The 24,183-nt window shown below is 34.8% G+C and overlaps 1 protein-coding gene across 6 annotated transcripts in view; it reads left to right on the forward strand.

Moving 5' to 3' along the window:
* Positions 1-24,183, forward strand: part of LOC149774510 (eukaryotic translation initiation factor 4 gamma 3-like) — an 86,402-nt gene that overhangs the window by 57,097 nt on the left and 5,122 nt on the right. For all 6 annotated transcript variants that reach the window (XM_089945260.1, XM_089945261.1, XM_089945258.1 and 3 more), the window contains 19 exons: positions 636-769; positions 1,771-1,863; positions 3,969-4,157; positions 4,488-4,625; positions 6,457-6,516; positions 7,329-7,472; positions 7,932-8,011; positions 8,578-8,734; positions 9,124-9,228; positions 10,112-10,244; positions 10,739-10,863; positions 11,731-11,858; positions 13,007-13,150; positions 14,548-14,716; positions 15,583-15,755; positions 16,409-16,613; positions 17,875-17,970; positions 20,568-20,790; positions 23,066-23,215. In XM_089945260.1, the coding sequence (XP_089801386.1) occupies positions 636-769; positions 1,771-1,863; positions 3,969-4,157; positions 4,488-4,625; positions 6,457-6,516; positions 7,329-7,472; positions 7,932-8,011; positions 8,578-8,734; positions 9,124-9,228; positions 10,112-10,244; positions 10,739-10,863; positions 11,731-11,858; positions 13,007-13,150; positions 14,548-14,716; positions 15,583-15,755; positions 16,409-16,613; positions 17,875-17,970; positions 20,568-20,790; positions 23,066-23,215 (2,646 nt within the window). The remainder of the gene's footprint in view (positions 1-635; positions 770-1,770; positions 1,864-3,968; positions 4,158-4,487; positions 4,626-6,456; positions 6,517-7,328; positions 7,473-7,931; positions 8,012-8,577; positions 8,735-9,123; positions 9,229-10,111; positions 10,245-10,738; positions 10,864-11,730; positions 11,859-13,006; positions 13,151-14,547; positions 14,717-15,582; positions 15,756-16,408; positions 16,614-17,874; positions 17,971-20,567; positions 20,791-23,065; positions 23,216-24,183) is intronic.

Genomic DNA, 24,183 nt, shown 5'->3' on the forward strand with positions numbered 1-24,183 from the left:
GACTGTTTTGAGCTCAGACCTTCAAATGATTTGTGCATTGTAACAAAAGGAGCATCTCTTCAAGACTGAAAGACAACCAAGACATGTTGAGAAAAAGAAGCTTAGGTTTGAGTGTTCCAGTGCCATTATTTTTTGAACCAGTGATTCTTGTGAAGATTCTTAAATAATTTTTGTGAGATTAAGAAAATAACATAACAAAAATAATGAGTAAGTATTATTCATATAGTTATAATACTTGAATGTGGTACGATCTGCACTTTCACACTTAAACTTATGAGGAAAATAGTCGTTAGGCTAATCTCCCTGATTTGGTTCCAGAAAACTTGGCATGTATGCACTTAGATTGAAACAATTATTGATATGAAGATTATTTTTATGAGGATGTATGTTATGAACGATAAATTAAAAGAAATAGTAGGTCAGTTTGTAGAGCACGGACTTAAAACTCAAGGGTAATAGGTTTGGTGCCTGCCTTGCAACTTGGGTCAGTCTGGGATTGTCTCCGTGCTGTCTTTGGGAAAGGCATTTTCGTTGCATGTTGTTGCCAGTGTTAAAAATGTTTCTAAAACCTGAAAAGAAGGGGGCGGGGAAGTAATATGTGGACATGCTTTTATTCTGTTTTGATCTGGTTTCAGACCAGTGGTCTCCGATCAATCATGAAGGTAAAAAGCAGTACGACAGAGACTTTCTTCTACAGCTGCAGAATGCCCCGGAGTCTACGTTGAAGCCACTTGATCTTCCAGATATCCCAGACATCATTATTGAAAAGGTAAACAGAAGTTTGAACACACAAAAAATGTTACCCTCGGGCATAGTTTTTGTATCATATAGAACCTTTTTATGCCTCGTTTTGACTGCTGTATCGGTATTTACTTGTGATAAACTGCAGGACCATCCCATCTCTACACTATTGAGTACGTAGATTGCTATATATAGTGAACACATGGCCTTGTGAAATAACTTGTGGCAAGAGTAAATATATCTGAAAAATGTGATTCTGCTTCCTCTCGTTGAAATAATGTTACCCAGGTTCCAGGTGGACAAAAAAGTGTACAATATAATATTTTTCTTAAATATTTCTTAAAGAAACTTTGCATTAAATTTTATTTCTGCATTTTACAGTTGGCTGCATAGGATCTTTGAAGTTGTTTGTTAATTTACCAGATGGTTCTGAATTTCAACAACAATTTCTTTACTTTTCATTGCTTGTGTGCACTTGATTCTGATCATAATTGAGTTAAAAGGGTTATCATATATGCAGCACTTTGCTGTTGTTTATGGATTGTCTTCTTTTATATACCTCATCTTCTGTATACACTGTTCTAATAGATTATGATTTGTTCTAAAAGAATATTCCTAAACACGTTCAGGACCCCCTTCCCCCTCCCAAATGTTCATACTTATGGCAATCAAAATTTGGATTTTGGCTTTTAAAGAAAGAAAATGCATTTTTCTGATACTTGTGAATTCAACTTTTCTGAGCAAACATTGGTATGAACATTATAATGGATGAGATGTGGACAAATTGTATTTTTATTTTTGTTAGAGATGAGTGAAAAATGGAACACTTATAAAGTCTGCATACATGTTAGATGTTTTAAAAAAGTATTTTGTGTTAAATGATATGCATTGTTAAATGTAATATTTTTGAGAGCTGAAGATTCCCAGAAATTCAAGGTTTGGGATGAACATTTGTTATTATGTTGAAAATGAACTATTTATTTTACATTTTTTCATAATATTGTATATAATATTTGTTATTTTTTCCAGCCCAGTTTACGACCTGCGAACAGAGATTTTGCAGAGGGCAGCAGCTTTGTGGACTTTACACCCAGATATGTATGGTCTGGTGGTCCAAATCGGGTATGTATTGTTACTTTACTTAACATAATTGACAAATAGTGATGACAACTTGGTGTTATGATCTAGGTGTCTGGCAGAATCATACCTATAAAGCCAGAAATGTCTCCTTACTAGTTTTTGTTGATGGTAATTTGTTGTAGACCAGTTTGTAGTGTTTCTGTTAGAATTTCTAGGTCATTCCCATTTAGAAGCAGAGATGGTTCAAATGCCATTAAAGTATGGTACTGCTATTGAAGCTGGTTGAGGAAACCTAAGGAAGAATGCATTAAAACATTTCAGATGACTGATAGACCTGAACAGCAGACTCTTACGACTTTTGCCGTGTCTTATGAAAATTACCCTTAAAATACAGACTTGGTTCATACTAGCAAAAATTACGGAAAAATGAGCGTTGCCGAAAAATCCAGAAAATTGGTTCATTCGTGTTTGGGTTTCGTCTTATTAGTGAAATTAGTCAGGGAACCAGACTAACTTTTCATCACCACCCCAGATGCTTTAAACTGCACCTATTTGTTCCTGCAAAGCATCTGCATTAATAAGCTTGATTGTAGAATGTTTTTTAAATGGTGTCCAGAAAGTGATTCTTGTCGATGACGAAATGGAAAATAAGCATCTAGCAAAGTGTTAATAATCAAATCAGAAGAATAAAAAGGAGTATTCAGATTCTTGTGAATAAAAACTTGGAAGGACACAGTTACATTTATTGGAAATCGCGTGCCAATTTGTGTTGTCTGTCTCGTGGCAGGAGATAGGATTGTCGTCATGTGAAATGGAAAAGGGAAAAGAATTGTCAAGTTGAGGGATAGCAACAAGCCATTGAGCTGCATAGGGTTTGGAACTAGAGTTTGTGCAATTGTACTACTGGTAAATACAGTCAGCACATAATTTACAAACTTTTTACATGATTATCGTCGATTCGTTGAACTTGTAATTACGTTTTCCAGCTTTATAATACCAGTTAATGATATTTTGTTACACCTTACTGAAAACTGGTAAATCTTACGGAAAAAATCAACTGCCTTACTGAGACGGACTCGTCAGGTTTAGCAGGTCTGCAGCAGAAGTTGCATCTGGGTGCCTTTAACTGATTCTGCCCCGATCCCATCTGTAGGCGTGATGAGGCTGTACCCTACTTCTGAGCTCTGCAGCATCATGGTCATTTAAGATACACCAACGTGGATGGTATTAAAAAAAAAAAGACATACGGCTCTAAAATACCAAATAATCTGGAAGTTCTAGTTGTACTACAAAATACAGAGGGAAAAACCTCATTTTTTGGACCCACTTTTTTTTTCCTCCCAAAATTTTCTCTAGATCGGAATGCGATTTTGTGTCCGGATTTTATACCTTTTGGCCTCAGATCAAAGGCAAACCGGTCTTAACTGCACAGAGACAGGCGATTCTTTGCAAAAACTAAGATAAGGTGGGCATTTGGAATAAATTGCGAAAATCAAGAGTCCATTAAGCAAAAATATAAAATAATAAAAACAATAAAGAACTTCAACTTTAACCCTTCTGCACATGTGCAAGCAAAATAACCAATGGAAAATGATGTTTCCAATACAACTAGGCATTAGTCTCATGGAAAATCTGTTGAAAGCCAATGAATTGCGATATATTCAGAAATAGCCCCCCAAATGTCTTTACTACGCACATTTTAGGCAAACACGACAAAAACCTCGGGGGTTGAATGAGCTAACTGGTTGTCTAATATATTGGTTAAATCTAACAATACTTAAGAATTTTTAATGGTTTGATAGATGTCTTTTGCATCTTTTGTACTTTTCAAGTTTATATTCAGAGTTTAACTTAGGCACAAAGGCAGTGATCCCATTCAAGAGTGCTCTTAAAACTCACTTATTTTGACTGCAAGAACAAACTTAAAGACCTAATGTTTCCACCCTTAAATATTTTCAGCATGTTTTTTATTTTTTCCAATTTTATGGTGTTTGTTTTTGTAATCATATCAGTTTTTTTATTTTATAGGTGTTTATTGTAAAGCGTTTAGAGCTTCTAAAGATAAGGCGCTATACAAAGTCTTCATTATTATTATTATTTATATTCACATAGTGTCGTGATAAAATTTGATGGCTTTCTGCTTGCAGTCGGGTGGAGTTCCACGCAGAGCGAGTGGTCAGCGAGGTAGGGGTGGTCCTGGAGGAAGTGCAACTCAGGCAAAGCACATAAACCTTTCAATACAAAAAGACATTGAGCTGCATCATGCCAAAGAGGCCTGGAAACCTGGGCATCGAGCTGAAAAGATAGAGCAGGGTGAGGTGGACATAAAGAGTGAAGTAAGTTCAAGTTAATGAAGATTATACTTCATTTCTTTTAATAATTAACCCAAATCAATTAAATACATTTCAGTATTTTCTAAGTTAAGAAACATAAAGCAAAAGCTTACCTAATTCCATTCTTGATTTGAATGGGTTGGTGAAAATTTGTTCAGTATTCATATGTAAAATGTGGTTCAGATCAGTAACATTTAAAATATGCTATACTTGCAAACGTTGTATTGAATATTAGTGTAAGCTGAAATATAAGGTGAGCAGATTTAAGAAGCTAATAGAGAAAACCACAGTAATGTTGGAAATACATAAACACAAAATTATTTTATTTTACAGGAGCTGTTCAAGAAGGTTCGATCTATTCTTAATAAGCTTACACCACAGAAGTTCCAAACACTGGTAGCTAAAATGCAGGCACTTGAAATTGACACTGAAGCCCGCCTCAAAAGTGTGATTGACCTTGTGTTTGAAAAAGTAAGTTGTTTGACTTTTATGACATGTTTTATTATGGCTACACTGCCAAGTCCAAATGGGGCACATTGTTTAACAGCTGTCCATCCATGTTAATATTTTGTTTGTCCAAATCCATTTTTCCACAGCTGTTCAAAAACTGATCTAATAAATGTGTAATGCAACAAGATCTATAAAATGATGTTAATGCTTTACTTTTCCTGCATGTGTTTATGTATATTGACCATACCTGGTCAGGGACTTAATGTATTACCATTGATGAGCTGTGGGACTTTCATTAGTTTTATATTTTTGGGTCATTTGTGGCTAAGTGCTTATTATATGGTCCTTCATCCATCATGCATAATGTATTCAGACTAGTTAAACTGACCAATTTGTAGACAGTTTTACTGGGAGCATTCTGGGATTAGTGCGAGAATTGTATTCTTAACATGTTTTAATGACAGCATCGGAAGACATTTTTTCAGAAAGTATATTCTTGACATGGATTTCATGGGCAACTACTCTTGCATTTGGCTGTTAGGCAGATGTCCGGTGAGTGCTTTCAGGTTCCACTTGAGACTCTTGTTCAGCCTAAACTGTATGTTGAAGCTTTAATGCATTGAAAGAGTTGTTGAATTTAATGTACAATTTCACCTTACCAGGTACTTTGGATGTTGTTAAACTTGTCACGTTCCATGGAATATCTTTGGACGTGTTCAAAGTCCAGATTTTAGACAAAGCTTAATCTCTGCAGATACGATTACTGTAAGATGTACATTTGCTGTTATGTTTTATTTTTATATTAACCAACCATATTATGCAGTAAAAAAACGCATTTACTATTGCACTGGGTAGGTAGGATTTTTTTTTTTTAAAACATGTATATTATAATGTAGTTCATATAATGTACTAAGTACTTCAAGTCCTGGGCACAACCATCTCAGTTAGATGTACATATCAACTTTGGGAATATTTTTAACCTTAGGAAGTCTACAGTTTGCAACAAAAAACTGGTGACATACATGCCAACCATGACAGTTTTGGCATAATGATGATGCTTTTTTCTCACCAAATTACATTTTATGCATGCAGCTCATGCTTTTTTGGATACATTGAAAAATAAAAACAAAGTAATAAGAATAGTTTTATCATTTTTATTATCTCTTTAATTGCATTATAATAGGGCAAGAGCACTTTATTTTATATTTATATATATATATATATATATATATATATATGAACTTTTTATGACCCATTTCCAATAAAAACAGACAAGTTTCTTTAAATTTGAACTTTTCCTCAGATTTTTTGTCTTGATAGGCTACTTGCTGGACCACTCTATACTTTTAGAGACAATGGTGCCAGATATCAATCTAAATGTTTTACGGGATGAGTTGTGGATATTGTATGATGTTCAATGTTAGAGCAGTGGATGTTTTGAAGTTATAAAATCAGATCAGAAAAAAGGACAAAGCATTGCTTTATGAACTTTTAATGCGAGTATTTTAATACTGATCATGCTTATGTCTGATTCTCAGTTCACAATCATTCAGTGAAAGTTATACATATGCTAGTTAAAAAGGGTGCTGACTACAAATAAATTTTCATCATTCTGTGTTTGTATTCTGGCTGTAATTCATTTGGATTTTGCCTGTTGAAAGACTAGCTACAGATCTTTGTAGTAGGTGCTGCAATTTTGGCATGTATGTTATAAATACACATTGTGCTTGCAAATTATGCTTTATTGGCCACTGATAGCAATACCAAAAATACCCCCTGGGGTTGCGAGGTGTTATAATGTATGCTGAAGCACAAATTTATTATTATTATTATTATTATTTTCTAATTTCAGGCTATTAGTGAGCCAGGATTTAGTGTAGCCTATGCCAATATGTGCAGATGTTTATCTATGGTAAGTAATTTGAAAGCAGGTAAATCCTTATATACAGAAGCTATTTTAGTAGTTAAATTATTTGAAGCATTTGTCCTGTTGCAGCTCCACATGAAAGAGGAAAATTTGATTTTGTCTGAGAGTCTAAATTTAATCGCAAGGTTTGTGGTATCAGAGTGGATGACTTGATTAAACTGATAATGCTTTGCCATTATTTCTTTGAAAATAAAAGATGATTGAGTGAATATAACCTGACCTTTAAAAATATTATGAAAATTGTATGAAATTAGCTGAATATTTTTGTAAAAAAAATTTAAGGAACTATATCGGCTCTAATCTAATGAACAAGGACAGTTCTATCCAGATGCCTAACTCTACTCATTTGGGCATGCTATTGTATAACCACCAAAAGACATTTGATCCGCACCTAGCTGTTTTAGTTTGTTAGCTGTCCATTAGAATGCTTGTTAGCGTGATCGTTGACATGTGATCTGTCAGTTTATACATAGCACGAATCTTCGGAAGGGAAAAAAATCTGGACATGAAAATGTTGAATAGTAATCTATTTTTTTTTCTACAACTTAAGAGGAATAGATATTTACTTTTTGTGACTAAGGTGGTGGAGAATTCTTTTTGAAAACATTCGTCTTGTGTAAATCAGAAAAATCAATGAGAAACATCAAAAAAAGAATTGCAGGCAACAAAATGTGCATAGAGGGAAGTTCCACAAGTCTGTTTTTTTTGTTTATAAAAAAATAAAAATGAGTTCAAACATTTACAGACCTGAAACTTTAATTTACAACAAACAGTTCATGCCCTTCTATTCATTGTAGTTTAAAGTCCCAGCAGAAAGTAAGCAGGGAGATGTCAACTTCCGAGCCTTGCTTTTAACAAGATGTCAACGGGAATTTGAAAAGGCCAATTCTTCAGAGAAAGAATTTGATTCCAAGAGGAAGGAGATAGAGAAGGCTACTACGGTAAGAGACGAGTTGAGCAAGAGTTGAAAAAAGATTAAGTGTTGGCTTTATAATGTTGCTGCTATGCTGTTTTTGTTGTTGTTTATTTTAACATAAAAATTGAGATGTGGACCGTTTCACTTGATTGTTAAAGTATACAACTTCTCAAACATGTTTTCCAAGATGAAAATAGCACAGGTTTTATTTCATCTGACTGAAAATGGTCTGACTTGTGGCAAAATATTGATAAAGTTATTGAAGGGTTTGCAGCTCAGTAGTTTCCCAAACAATTGTATTGAGTGTTAATCACTAAATTGAAGACAAACTACATAAATTTATAGGCTGGAGCCTTTCTTGCATCGAGCCTAAATTGTTCTTGCAGCATGTGCCAATAAAATGACAATAGATGCAGGGATGATGGTTTTCTTGAGCATTTGATATTGCTTTGACTTTACAACAGGCTCAAAATTATCCTTTCAGGAGGAACAAAAGCAGCAGATGAAGGAAGAACTGGAAGATGAAGAAACAAAAGCCAAAAGGAGATCTCTAGGAAATATAAGGTATACTTGTTCTCTTGAACCTGCTCAAGCTTTCTCACAATACAGTTCATGAGATTCAGGAATTTGTCATGGAATGTCGAGTCCTAATTGCTCTTTTTTTAAAAGGTTTTTTGGCTGCATGTTATTAATAAACATTTAATACACCAAGATACCCATTTTATAGCACAAATTGTACCTTAATAGTAAGAGTCCCACTTTGTATGATTCATATCCATCCTGAAATGTAATTGGCAGGTTTGATGGAGAGCATCCAATATTTGTTCTTATTCTACATATTAGAAACATTTCTGAGATGTTTTTGGAATAGCTTTGACTGTGTGATCAACATGTTTTAGTTAATTTTGTTTAGCCCATATCAGCCAGTTTTTGACCACAGTGGCATTGTCAGCAGTTTTGCCTACACAAGCAGGTGAAGAGAAAGGTGCTACTTTTAGGGCAGGGCATTGTTGCAGGTTTTCTTTTTTTAAATTAGTTTTAAGGTGAGGTTTGGGTTAAAGGTTTTTATTTACGAAGGGTATGGTGTGTATTATGTGTATTTAATGCAGCTTTGCTTTCTCTTTCAACAGGTTTATAGGTGAATTGTTTAAGCTGAAAATGCTCACAGAAAATATCATGCACGACTGTGTCTTCAAACTTTTGCGAACAAAGGATGAGGAAAATTTGGAGTGCCTTTGCAGATTGCTCAAAACCATAGGCAAGGAACTTGAAACTGACAAGGCCAAAGTAAGTACATGTTTTGTGTGTATTGTTTTAAAAGTTCACTTGATTTCTGGTTGAAGACGAGGCCTAAACTTGAGTGCTTGTTTATTAAAGGTATATTCTGATGCATTTTACAGGCATTAATGCAATTTCCCTTGAAAAATAATTTCTAAAGCATGTAAATTTCAAAATGTTTTTATATCCCAGTATTTACATGTCCAGGTTAATATATCAAATATTGTTTATAATCGCTTACAAGTCTGGTACAACTACAAACTGCATAGATCTTGATCTGCAAGGGCATAATGTATCAATAACCCTAAATGCTGGTGATCTCAGTTGGACCTCATTTATAAGCAGATCTACACCTTGGCTGTTCGCTGTGATTAATGTATTGATAATTTTTGTTACAGCCCAGAATGGATCAATACTTTGCACAGATGCAGAAGATAGTCAATGAGAAAAAGTTGTCATCTAGAGTCCGCTTCATGCTGCAAGATGTGATAGAACTCAGACAGGTAAATGTGTGCTCAGAAATGAAGTTATATAGAAAAGATGTAGCATAAAAATTGTAGCATGTAAAAATTCTCCATATAGTACAAGACATTTTGAATTACAAGGCTTAAGATTTAAATGAAATATCATTTCAGCAAATTTGAAAATGTACATTTGTAATTTATTGATAAAAGAAAATGTTTTGATACTGCACAGCTTTGCATAATAATGGTAACGGAATCTTGTGTCCATCTATAGAATTTTCTGCTGTTTTATGACTTCCATCTCTTCTAATGTGAAACAATATACTGCCAGACATGTTAAAATTGTGAATAAATATACATGAGCCATCCTCGTTTGCCAGAATTATTCCTCTTGATAACCAAATTTGAAGGGGTTTACTGGAGTAAAAATCATTCATTTGATTATTCAGTTTTTCTTGATATAGTTTCAGAAACCTTTGCAGTCATGTCATAAAACTTGTATACTTTCTCTAGTGAAGCTTGATAGTTTCCGTGGAAAAAGACTTTTTCTGATTTGTCTGCATTTTTATTACATTGTTTAAATCGATCCCCACTTTATCTGGCTATATATCCCAAAATATTTTAGATTTCTTCTTGAACTTGATATCCAGTTTTACAATGGCATAGTTCAACTTTGATTGGTACCTGTAGAGCTGTCCACTTATTTTCAAGTTATAATTAACATTACTGTTAGAGATTCAGTTATCTTACTAAAACTTTGTAATAGTTGTATTTACATTTCTCTTTCTGATTAATGTTCTTCCTAAAACTTGTAACCTATTGTATCATGACTTGACAGTGTGTCATGCATAGAATATATTCTTGATGGCATTATTGGTATACACAATTTCATGTTTTAAAAATTGTATCCTAATAATTACAGGGCAAATGGGTGCCAAGAAGGGACGACAACAACCCCAAAACGATTGATCAGATTCATCGAGAAGTGGCACAAGAAGCACAAGATCGGGCCATATTTGTGCAAACCTTGCCACAAGCCAAACCCCAGAAGGGAAGTGAGTAACATCAGAATTGTAAACATTGCTCAGCAAGTTGGTATTTAATATGGTTGTTGTTGTTGTGGGGTTTAATGCCATTTTTCAGCACACGATAAGAACTGAATGGCGGCCAGTATTAATGGTGGAGGAAGAACCCGGGAAAACCCCAGGAAAGAACCACAGACCCACGATATTTAATATGGCTTAGTGGTATCCAGTGTCAAGTCATGCCACATAAGACACAAGTTAAAATGGGCCAATTTCAGTAACCAAGATTTGTCATCTTTTGACAGTAATTCAACCCTTTCTGAAGGGAAAGTTGGTAAAGAGGAAAAGTGGCAAGCAACCAATGTTTTTAGTAGTATTCACTTGCAGTATATTCATAATAACTAGTGTACTAAAGAAAATGTATTGAACTTCTAGAGCCCATTTAGAGTTCAGTGTTTGGGTAAATGTTTTACACTTTTTTTCTGGAATGCTAAACATCTTTTTGGGGTTTTTTTAACCTGAAGGTCGTGGCAGACCTGGACAGCCCAGTGGCCCCATGGGTGGTGGAACAGATGGTTGGAACACGGTATCTCGAGCCCCACTGAGGACAGATCGAACCATTGATCCCACCAAACTCAAACTGTCAAAGGTAAGACTCGTGCAGTTATATACATTATTTACCTTGTCTTGTAATGACTCGTATGTTAATAAATATCCATTCCAATATTTTCCAACTGGAAAAAAGCCTGTGCAGATTGCATAAAGCTATTGTCCATCTTAATAGGTTGCTGTTTTAAAAAAATGCAGCAGATTCAGATGTAATTGTAACTTGCACAAGTGGAATGGGCAAAACCATGAGAGATTCAGATGGCATGAAATTTCAATAGGATTGTGTCGGTGTAGATTTTAAGAGTTATGGTGGCTTAGTGGTTAGAGTATTGTCTCCTTGCAATTGAAAGGGTGTGGGTTTGAATCTCAACATTGAATCAGTCCAAGTCTGCTACCATGTGCCATTGGCTAAGGCACTTTGCTGCAGTATAGTTGCTACTAATTGATCTACATAAATCACTGGACCAGGTCAGTCAGAATGGATTTATTATCTAACATGTTTCTTAATCAAAAGTCCGTTTCAGTTTTGGTATTCTAATAGAAACCTGTTTAGAAAGTTGCCATATGAATTTTACACTCCTTTGTGATCACATTTTGCTTTGGTTGATGGTGAATTTTCAATATGGAGGAGTAACGGTTCTTCTGATGATGCAGGAATGTCAGAATTTGCCCATTGAGCATAATTTAGCATGGAAAATTCCTTTCATTAGTAAGAACCAGAGCATGGCAGAGGTTTTTCAAATCTTGTACTCTTGGTCAGTTGCATTTATGATCAAACTGTCATATGTCTCTGAAAATAAAGCCCATTTTCTGTATTTACCGAAGAAGAATGATTATTGAATTCAAAGATGTCTAAATAGAAAGCAGAAAGTTGCTCCATTTTAACTTTTTTTCAACATTGTTTCAGCTGGGTGACAGTGAAAACATTCAGCTTGGCCCAGGTGGTGGAGCTGCACGGTTGGGCTGGTTCAAGGGTAGCACAGGGGGTGGGGCCAGATCACAGGAGGGCGAGCGACCTAATGCACCGGGCAATAGGTACGATACCTTGATTTACTCTCCATAAGAAATAAAGCAAAAAAGATTTTACAATTTCATTGATACTTGATATTTTTTACTTTTAAATAAAATTGATTGAGGTGACATTTGTATTTTGATATGTTTTAGATGATCCTTTTTATTGGTATTGTCCCATTTCAGTTGGGAGGGAAAACGTTCATTTTTCAGTTGTTTGGTTAGTAATTTGCAAAACCAAACGATGGCTTGAATAATGATCACATTGTGAAAATTCTGATTGTTATGACCATTTGAATGATTACTATACCAGTTTGTTTATGTGTATATTTAGATGAAGATATAACATTTGTTTAAGAAAAATAACACATTATGACCAAATCAACACATGGAAGCAACCAAAATAGCAAATGATGAAGTATCCATTTAGGGTATCATAGACACCCTATACATAAATCTCAGTTGCACTGTAAATTTACCCACCTTACAAAAAACCATCTACTTGCCAAACTATTTCACTAGAAGACCTTTTTCTCCTTATGAAAAAATTTGCCTCTGTGATGCAGGGATTGATTACTGCCTGTCAGTATACCTTGTGCAGTGTGATTGAGTTCTGATATCGGAATCGAATGTTGTATCATGTGTATCAGTTATGCACATTCTGTTGCCTTTACCTTATCTCCCTGAACTGTCTTTTAAAACATGGTCAATAATTACAGGACAGCAATGTTAAATATTTGAAAATAAACATGATTTTAAGTGGTCTTGGCCAGTAATGTATTAGTGAGAAGCAAGACAGTAGAAACTAGTGGGAAGTGGGACAGAACAATAACTTCCTGGTGTCGACAGTTAAAGGTTTCAGTTCTTGGTCAAGTTGGTTAAAGCTATTGCATTTTATATCTTTGTGGGATCAAAATGCAGGCCATAGCCATCTTTAAAATATCACTTGTATGGTTTATTATTTGAATGTTTTTTGGTATTGAAGTTGAGAGAAAACCCTTAGTTGATGTTTAGTTAGATTAGTCTTTTAATCAGACAGCACTTCACCTTGTCCATCCCAGTTTGGGAGTTCTCAAACATAATCGTAGTGGAGACTACCACAACATTGAAGGGATAATTCATGTCTACTTCTGTTGAATATCATACATTTTGATATGGGTTTGTCTCTGTAGGTTTTCTGCTTTGAGCAAAGCGGACAAGTCTGAGGATGATGGCGGTCGCAGAGGGGGTGGACGAGGAGGATTTGGACGACCAGGGCCCCCAGCCAACCGTCCCTCTCAGGAATTGGAAAGAGAGAAAGCCCTTACAGCTGCCAAGTAAGTTTTTCCAATGGAACACTACTTAATGCAGTTTTCATATTTATACAGGACTGAATTCATGAATTTTCTTGGGGTCAAGTTTTATGAATTGACAAAAACGGACATTTTTCTTCAAATTAAAAGAACCACTGAAAGTGTCTGGTTCAATAAAGTAAAATACATGGCCACTTCCAACATCCTGTACTACTGTATCCACATAATTATCTGCCAAAGAAACACGATTAAATTTTGAAGAATTTTAGTCTTTTGATGAGGTAGCCATTATTAATCCTTGTTAGAATTGTTTAAATAATGCCCTATGTATGTTTTGGTTTGTTTTGGTAAATATTGGTTCCTTTGTTCCAACTAAGTATTTGCATTTCAATGTGTAACTCCTTTCTATAGATTCTACTGCTGCACCTCCTGATTCAAATGCAAGTGCCAGCAATTGACTGCAACATGTCCAAATTAAGGGATTGTGACAAAAATATTTTTAACATCCTTTAACGGTCTGGATTTACACAGATTCTTAGAGGGTCATTAATGTAAAACCAGACTTGACCTTGCAGGTACCATGCCGATGTGGCTGATACGATTTATACTGTATAAGCATGTATAGTTTGCAGGAATATTTGAATTTTTTGAGTGGATCACAGAGTTCTTATAGACCCTCAATAACTCCCCTATTGTGACATTCACTTGAATAGTATAATAGACATGTTTTTGAATTATTGTGTGATTGATAGTGTTCAGTAGGCTTTTAAAAGAAAGATCAAAAGGAATGGAAGACGTTTTTATTCATTCCAGGAATTTAGCATATCAAACAGCGGGTTCATGTAATTATGTGAATGGTGTTTTTGAAAACATTAACTCTTTTGTACACTTTCCGTTTATTGTGTTTGAGATACTATCATGATATTTTATTGAAGAAAATTGTTGCAGTACTTGTGATGTAACATGATTGGCACTACCTCACAAATCCTCAGAATATTGGCGACTTTTAATCTTAAAAGATCTTGTTGCTGACATACTGTTACAAATAACTGTTTAACCTGAGACAATTGCTCGGGTTGAGCAAATTAGCCCACCACACAGTGCTTCATTAGGCCATTTATCTTTTGGGGAAGGCAATACTATAATAAATATGTATGGTTAATTCTCAACAACAGGATGGTAGATGAAAATGTGGGCAGTAACTTCTCAAAATGGATGTTTAACTTTTCGTTGAATATTTAAGAACTGCTTTTCATTGACAAGAATTGTTCAGCGCTTGTTATAGTTTGGGTTCATCAATTTAACTATTTTAAAAGTGTCCAGTGTTTCTCTCTAGGAGTGTTAACCCAAGTTGACATTTTGTCCTGAAAATATTGCAAAACAAAAAGTTTCATTTTAATGCAAATAGTTATCCTTTTCAGGACTATTGTTGCCCAAAGACCATCAGAAGAGAGGAGTGGAGGGCGAGAACCTGAACGTGCCAAGACTGTGGAAAAGCCATCCACTCCTGTCCAAGAGCTCACAGAGGACCAGATATTAAGCAAGACACGTGCTATTATGGATGAATATCTGCATATACAAGATGTTGGGGTAATGATTCTTTTGTGTGATGTTTCTCAAATAGGAGTAGAAAAAAAAATTGTAAAAGCTATTTACATCATATTTGGAAAGGTGGTTAAAAAAATTCAAGGCCAAGATTGGTCAGAAATATTAAATTAGGTTGTTTATAGTTGTACAGAGGATTGCAGCCAGATGATAGTTCAAAATACTGGTTATATGGGTAGACTTGTTTTACAAGGATGGAGTCTGCAAAGGTTCTATCCAGTTTTTGGCTTTATCCAATTCTTTAAAGTGTTTGACCTTGTTACAAGACACCTAGTCTGACAAAGTTTGGACCTAACTGTTGATCATACCAAGCAAATCGTTAGTTATCTATGGAGGGGGTGGGTGGGTATGATAAAGTGGATAATATGCTGAGCAGTAACCACAGAAATTATGTATTGTGAATGTTTTGATATCATATCCGTGAAAGCATAAGTAAACCTTTGGCATAGTGCTAAAATTTTGGCCAACTACAGCTTTATGCTGCAGCATGGTTTTTTCTTGGCAGCAATGGCAAATTGATTATTTTATTCCCTTTTGATGTTTCTTATGAAAATGAATTGTATGATTGAGTACATTATATTTCCTCCTATTAGATGGTGTAATATACTTGCTGGGCACTTTGTGCAACCTGGGACCTAACACGTTTGTTGCTGCCTAATGTGACATCACCACAGGTCTGTCCAGAGGCAACAACACAAACTTTAAAACAATTCAGTCATAAAAAATGAACAGTTGAACTCTTTAAGAGTAATCCATACATATTGGTTACTTTACTTTCAAAAAGAGAAGTGAGTTCATAATAAATGTAAGGTTCTCAGTTCTATTTTAATATCTTACTATTGGTTTTGCAGGAAGCCATATCGTGCGTCCAGGAGCTGAGCTCTTCAGGTAGTCTTCACTTGTTTGTGTACAATGCCCTGAATCAGGTCCTGGAAAGGTCAGAGGTTGCTCGGAGGCAGACCGGGCTTCTTCTGCATGATCTAGTCAAAAATAATATTCTCTTGGTGGATACTTACGTCAAAGGGTGAGTAGGTCTCAAATCTGGTTTATTATGTAGAGATGACTTGCAGGGATAGTTGACCCACTTACATTATGGTATTTATCTAATGATTATTACACTCTGCACAAGTACAAGATTTACATTATTGCTTTTAGCCAATGATAAGCAGATGACCACATGTGGTGTTCAGTATTTACCTTACCACATTTATCCACTGATAAGCACATCCCATGTATTATTTGATGTACATGTATATTTTTTAAAATTAGTATTTACACATGATATCTTTATCTTTAAATCTTTAAATGCACTCCTTTATTGTTGTATTCACTAGACTTGCTTGCTGGTCTTGACATTGATTGTTTAGAATATCTGTAGTAGATGAAGGAAGGTTACTCTATTCATTCAGTAAATTCACATGGGAACTTGTAAATTTAAATTTGTAAATACTTTAAATCTTTTAATTACTTGTGAAGATTTTATCTTACACTGGCACAGTTTGGATGCTATTGAAACTTGTAAATTTTGCTGCAGTACGAGGAGATAAATGAGATGTCACAGACCTGCATGTCTCATTCTCTGCATTTCCTTTTGGATACTGTTTAAATGTACTAAATATTTCACAAGGTCTTGCTGTATATAATGCCTTGAAATCTGAATTGTCCCTATCCTTGCAGGTTAAATGAGATCCTGATGTTTGCTGAAGACATGGAGATTGATATTCCAAAGATTTGGGAATACTTGGGTCAGCTTATTGGCCCCATGGTACAGGATGGCAGTGTGCCTCTTGGTTTCCTGAAACAGGTCTGTGAACCCCTCAAAGCCAATGGCAAGTCAGGCATTCTTGTTGCGGAAATTCTCCACGATGCCAGTCATAGAGAGGTCAGTTACGCAGGATGTGTACCACAGACCAACGTTTTCTGAGGGCTATTTCATTTACAATGAACCTAGCGAAGGCACTTTTTAAATTCAAAATATATGCTAGGGTACCCAGATTGCCGAGATAGTTCATATGAAAACAATGTGAAATTCTAAAATGCATGTATGGTTGACAGTTCTACACTTCATAGTGCCTTCCCAGGGTCCCATGTTAATTTTACTGGAACAGTCCTAATGACATTGTCAGATATTTGATAATTCTATTGTTCCTTTGAAAGAAGTGTTTATTAGAAAAGTATTCATGCTGTCATTACGGTTAGAAGTAGTTAAGTAATAATAATAATGCTTAATTGACGATGTTTATTTCAGTATTAAAAATGTTTCATTGATAGGTATTTATGTATATATTGATTTGGGTTTCTTTTGCTGATTGAGGAATGAATGCATGTACTTATGTTTCATGTACACTTCATTTTGATATGTGCTTACTTTGTTGTGTGGGTTAAGAGGCCTTTTTTCGGCACAAATAGGCTATACGTGGTTCAGTTTTGCTTGAAGTAAAATACAGATCTTAGGAATAAAAGCACAAATAAAGGAAAAGTGATTGTTTGCAGTATCAACATACTGACATGACAGTGTTTGATTCTTAGCCAGGTTTCCTGTTAGGTTCAGTTGACATGGTTAGGGAAGCAGCCTAACTTGACCGGAGTATCTTAGACACTTTAAACTACATATCTTGTGAGCATCAAAGCAACTGCATGATCAAGCTGTTCATTTCATTTAATGGCTTCCAAAAAGCAACATGTTAGGATGAAAGAGGTAATAAATTTTTTAAAAAAATGGAATGAATATGATGGTTCTTGAGGGAAAATATTGGGAAGGACACTATTTTGTTACCTCTTACTGAAAACTGTTCCAAGTTAAGGAAAAATTTTACTGCCTTGCTGAGAAGGCCTTGTTATGGTTGGTAGTTCTGGAAGCAACTGGCAAGCTTTTTCACATACCCACAGACATTAACAGGTGAGATGTCACGAACACATTAGACCACAAAACCACCCCAGGCTCCATCCAGATATGACATTATTGAAAGTTTTGGCGTATTCTCAGTGTCTGAAAATAATAGCAAAATAGTAAAGATGTAGAATGTTGTACCTCGATCCCCCGCCCAACAATAAAATGGACCGAATCTGATTTCAGTGCCTGAGATGCGTGTAATATATCCAGTTTTAATATATTTAACCAAAGCTTTTTTGTTTTGTTTCAGGGTCATAAGAAAGTCGGAAGGTTGTGGGCTGAATCCGGACTGCATTGGTCAGATTTTGTTCCAAAGAACCAAATTGATAAGTTCCTTGCTGAAAAGGTAGGTTTAACCTTTCATTTTATACAGATGCTTCTTATATACCGTGCAATAAAGGTGAAGTACTTTAGTATGTTTGTCCACCCCCATCTGTATCATACTATACAGTAAATATTTACCATGTAGTGTTGACCATAAATTGTGGATAACTAGTGCTTTATGAAAGAATTCTGTTGATCATTAAAGTTATTATAGTTCTGCATAAGAGACCGAAAGTAAAGTTTGTGGATGGATTGTTTAAGGTACAGTAGAAGACTACCAACTTTGGTGTTAAGTTTGGTAACTGGATCAAATGAAAATTGTTTGCTGCCTGGAAGTGTCTGTTCTCGACTAGAGGGTGTGAATGACATAATTTCAATAAGAAGGAAGCCATTTGATTTGGAATTGAAGGCCAAGGTCGCTGTGTGCAATAAAACTGGTTTTGCATAATGGTTTTAGTTGCAGACCACATACCATACATGGTAGGTTTGGAAGTTCCTTAGCCAGGTGTGGTGGTTTGCTTACACTTGAATGATAAAGAAACCTAAAGATATTTATATGATTGTAAATATTAAACCTTTTTATCTTTTAGTGGTGAACAGTTGATCTTCCAAAATATATTTATATCTGATTTCTTCGTTTCTAGTTTTGAAACTTTTAATTGGCACCATTTGGCCAGTATTTTGCAATGATGCCATTAAACCATAATGCATCAACCATGCCATGTTTAGAGGGCCGTGAAATAATAGTCGGGTCTATAATGTGAAAATCATTGCACCAGTCTTTTTTAAATTGTTGGAAAGCTTCAGAAATAATCATACATATCAAGATAAATAAATGCGGATTTCACTTGGTCAAAAATGTGTTGCACATGAGAGGCTCTGCATTTTTTATTTATTTGGAAATTTCTGTAGACATTTCAGCAATATTTCTTGCTTTAATATTGAGAAGTTTACTTTTGAAATTTTGTGGATCCAAGTGGCCAAGTTGTCTGAAGTGCTGTCCATTAGGGATCAGTGCCATCTCACCTGTGTGTGTGGGTTCATGTCGCGGGCTCATTCATTGTGGGTACATAAGAAAGCTTGCCCAGTAGCTTCGTGTGGGTTGGTGGTTCTTGTGTTTTTTTCCATGTTCTTCCTCCAACAGGCCATGTATGACCTGTCTTGTGCTGCCAAATAGCATTAAGCACCATAACAAAACAACTTTTGAAATTTGGATTGCCTTTTACAATTTTGGCTATCATTAGCATACATGCCAACTATTATGCTTTTGGCATAATCATTATAAAAAAGTAAAAGTAGAGCAATAAAGTTTTATTATCATCTCTTAAAATTCATGCGTATAAATTTGAGAATGTTCTTAATGCTGCTTTAGAATGTCACCAGACTATTTATAGCAACTTTATACGACCCATTTTTCAAGAAAACTGACTGGTTTATTCAGATAAGAAATTTCTTCGTATTCATTATATTAAGTCATTTAGGTAGCAGACACAACCATGAAAAATGGCACCAGTTGTGTGAAATGCTATATTGTGTGAGTTGTTATATGAAGGAAAATGTTAGAGCAGATATGTTTCTTGTTTGTATTCTGATCATAATTCATATAAATCTTGCCGTTTGTCTCAAACAATTTGACAGCTGCAGAACCAGGTTAGTTATAATAGCAAAAATGTATATTTTTTTGTGTTGGAATTCTGGCATGTAATATATTGTTACAAGTCTCAGCTCTTATAAAAAGTAACAGAAGAGTGAAGACAACAAGCTTTGTTAAATTTAACAAATAATTAATTTCTCTAGAATATCAGGTGAAAAATGAGGAAACAGAACTTGCAGTTTTACGAATCAAATCAAAAAGTAATCCAAGAAACTAAAAATAACAAACGAGTTCTGGTAACCAAATAACAATGGAAGACAAAGTGCTGTTATGTCGACAGTTTCTTGTTGAATCACAGAAAATATTATTCCAGTTTTTAAATCAGTACAACTTCCAATAAATATTTTTATCCAAGAATTTTGTAGGAGCACTTGTGTATTTCCAGAGAAAAGAATCACTTGTAATTCAAGAACATAAAATTTGAACTGGTCATTACACGTTTGGAGCCCGACTATGTCCTTTGTCATAACATAGTTATAAGACTAACTAAAATGCAAAACAGATCCATGGATGGGGGTCAAGAGTTCATCTTTCCAGAAGAAATAGAAGTCTGTTACATGACTGTGACTTAATAATTCTTACTCTGAGAAAGAATTTTTTAAAAATGTTATTTACCAAAACATTTACTGGTTCTGAATCAAGGTCAGAAACTAGATAGTGTTTCTATTATTAGGCGTTTATCAATGAAATTGAAAGAAGTCAAACAGAACTAAACTCAGTTCTGGACAATATCCAGTTCAATAAACAAAGTTACATTACAACAGCATGAAATGGAACAATTGTTTTAAAAATTAACAATTAAAGTACATATACATAACAATATACATGTGTTACATTTTTGTTGCCCAAATAATGCTGTTTTGCCACTATAAAAGAACTGGTTATGCTGATAACTACTTTGGGGTTGGCATGTATTCACACATGGCAATATGGAATACATGTACAAATTATCATTTTGTCTTCAGAAACTGGAGTTTACCAAAGGTGGAAATAGTGCTCCCACAAGTCCAACAGCTAGCATAGCCATTCCGAAAATTGAGGAGAGCCTGAATGACTTGATTACAAACAAAGGCTGTTCCAATGAAGAGGTGTTTGATTGGATAGAGGGAGAGGTAGATGAACTCACAGTTAAACAAGAATATTTCATCCGTGCCCTGATGACGGCTGTTTGTAAGAGTGCTGTAACAGGTGAGGATCTCGACTTGGCCTTTACTTTGCCCTGGAGAGAGAGAGAGAGAGAGAGAGAGAGAGGGTGAGAGGTACCATGAATTGACACTTGTAACTGATAAGTCATTAAATGGAAATTAAATAAACACATTTATCAAAATTAAATTAAATCGAAACTATGAGTGGACATTATTGCATATAATTGTTGTTGGACACTTAAAAGTAAAGTAAAGCATCAGCTGCTTTGAACAGCAGTTGAAATTTGGAAATGCTATGCCATATCTCCAGTTATGCACTCGTCAGAAACAAGGTCCATCCCAATAGCAACAACAAAATGAAAGCAACTTTATTGACTTTTTATGGTTTATCAACTAGTAATTACCAGATCAGTGTCAGGATGTTGTATCTGACCATCAAAATTATTTGGCTGAACACTTTATTATTTTTGTTGCAAATAGAATTTGTAATTTGTTTAGAGGGAATTCAGTTCTTGATTTGACCATATTTGTCTTTACATATTGTATATATGTAGAGAGTACCAATGATGTTATGGTTAAAAAAAGACTCCTACAGCAAATTCCAACCTGTCATTAATCTCAATTTCCTTGGAATGATAGAGAGTTTTTGTTTTTGAAGAATCCAAATTCCCGAGTTTTACAGATGCCAAATTTTTAAAAAAAATCCTTTTGATTCACAATGGCTGTGCAAAGAGAGTAAATGTGATGCACACATTTGCGAGAAGTACAATAATCTTACCTTGGAAATCGGTGGCCCTGAGTGCTCTAAAGCGCTCACTGTTACGTATCACTGCCATCTCGCCCTTCTGCGCGAGTTCGAGTCTCATGCTCGGCTAACGTGGGTACGTGAGAAAGCCTGCCAGTAGCTTCTCGTAAGTCTGTGGTTCTTTCCGAGGGTTTTGCAGGGTTCTTCACCCACCAATTATACTGGCCGCCATGGATAGCCTATCTTGTGCTGAAAAATGTCATTAAACCCTACAACAACAACAACCTTGGAAATCTAATATCAACTAAAATATGATTAACAAGAAGCCGTTGAGGTCCATTGGGTTTGGAACTGCAGTTTCTGAAGGTAAAACAAATCATTATTGTCTAATGAGTTGTACAAATTGTTTTTGATCCGGTCACACATACGAACTTTTCAAATAATTCTCATGAAGAAAGCAATAGCAGTACACAAAAATATATTACAGCTTTAGAATAGAAGAATAGACTATCATACAGGGATGGACCTGTTGCATAAATGCCAACAATTACGCTTTTTGCATGATGAGAACTTTTTTGTCACCAAATTACGTTTTATGCTAAGACTGTATTGATTGCGCTTTTTTGGTTAGAAAAAGCAATAAAATATTCTTTTAATTCCACTTAAATTTAAAAATGTTTTTAAAAATGACTGCTGCGTAAGAATACCTTAATAGTACTTTCCTTATTTGCTATTTATAGCAACTGCATATGACATATTTCCCCAAATAAATGACAGGTTTCTTCAAATATGAACTTGACCTCAGATTCTTTATATTGATGAGCAAGTCCATTACTTTAAAAGCAAATGGTGCCAGATGTTAAATGAAAATTGTATGGTGTGAGTTGTAGATGTTATATAATGGAAAATGGAGCAGATGGATGTTTTCACACTTTAAAAAATGTCAGATTAGAAAAAAGCACAAATCAGTCAGGCTTTACAAACAAGAATGAGATTAATGAAATACATCCAGCACACGAAACACCTGATCATGATAATACAGAATTCCAGTTCATGATCACTCTGTTTAAATATGTAGGCTGGTTAAAGTGAGTGCTGAATATAAATAATTTTTCAGTATATTTTGTATTTGTATTTTGGTTCTAATGGATTTTGCCCAGCTGCAGAATCATCTTAGCAGTCAAAGTATCTTTTTCATATGTCTTTAGTTTTGGCAGGTAATTATTAGATTACATACAACCAAATTACCCTTTTTTGCCACATAAAATAGCAATAGTTATGCATATATCACTTGGCTGGGTGGGTTTTGGACACAATATCATGTGACCATCCCAGGGCAAAACAAGTGCCTCCATTTGTTTGCCTGTTTTGACATGTAGGAGGCTTATGCATTGAGGAGCCCATAGTTGCTTGCATGTTCATTTATTTGACTTTGATTTCAGTTCTGTTGGTGTTCAAAATTGATTCATTTGTTTAGCTCAAGATTAACATTATGATGAAACTATTAATTTACTGTTTCTTCTCATACCATCAGTGTATAAAGGGATGCAATTCTAATTTCTTTGTATTGCAGTAAGCAGTAACAATTTGATGAAGGTGGACAAAAGTCAGATACAAAGAAGAAATAACCTACTGCAGAAATACCTGGATCACCAGGCAAATTTTGAACTACAAGCTCTTTTTGCACTGCAGGCACTTGTACACAAGCTGGAACACCCACAAGGTAAATAAAAATGGACCCAAACATGCCACTTCAGTCAAGCTCATGTAGGGTTCTTGCAGTCTCTGACAGTTGGGGAAAAATGATACAGCATTTTCAAGGTCTTGAAAGTTTGGGAAAATCGAGCAGATTACCCTGAGGTCTTTGAAAAGTCTTTGAAAATTGAAATAAACCCAAACATTTTTAATTTCTTTCCATAATTACAAATAAAATTGTCCAAGGTTAAGATTCGGATGTAGCAGAGTTTTCCTGGTTTCTTTCTTTTGATTAATTATAGTTTGAATTTCATAATTAAACAATATTGTAGTATTTTGCATTCACTGTTTTCTCATATAACATAACTTGTATTAAAAATGTTAGTGAAAATAGGTCTTAGAAATCTATGTTTGGTCTTTAGGAAAAGTTTTTGCATTTATCATTCAGAATTCTGTATGAACCCTGTAATGGCACACTTTAGATGATCGTGTACTAACCATTTCCATTTGAAATGAACACCATTATCATTTAACAGATGATCGTTGTATAAAATACCCAATATAGTTGAATTATATTAAAAAGATAAGCAGATGAGCAAGGTAGATTGTAATGTTATCGTTTATGTGACTTATACCATTCTGGACAATGTACTGCATCATTGAGGCAAAGACTGTAGTGTGTTAATATCATATTCAACAGTATTTATGTTACTACCTGTGGCTTTTTTTATTGGTATAGTATAGTAACAAGACCTTAAAAATACTGAAAATCGGGTTTTTTTAGGCCACTGGACAAAAATGTTAACTTGTGCACTAGTTTTAAAATTTTAATGGGTATCTCTATTTCTCTCTCTCTCTCTCTCTCTCTCTCTCTCTCTCTCTATATATATATATATATATATATATATATATATATATATATATATATATATATATATATATATATAAATAATAGGCACTTAAAGTACTGGGCTAAACCGGCTCAATTATTTGCTC

The sequence above is a fragment of the Sinohyriopsis cumingii genome, unplaced genomic scaffold (assembly GCF_028554795.1).
Source record: "Sinohyriopsis cumingii isolate HCF-2022 unplaced genomic scaffold, ASM2855479v2 utg000229l, whole genome shotgun sequence".
Classification (NCBI taxonomy): Eukaryota; Metazoa; Mollusca; class Bivalvia; order Unionida; family Unionidae; genus Sinohyriopsis; species Sinohyriopsis cumingii.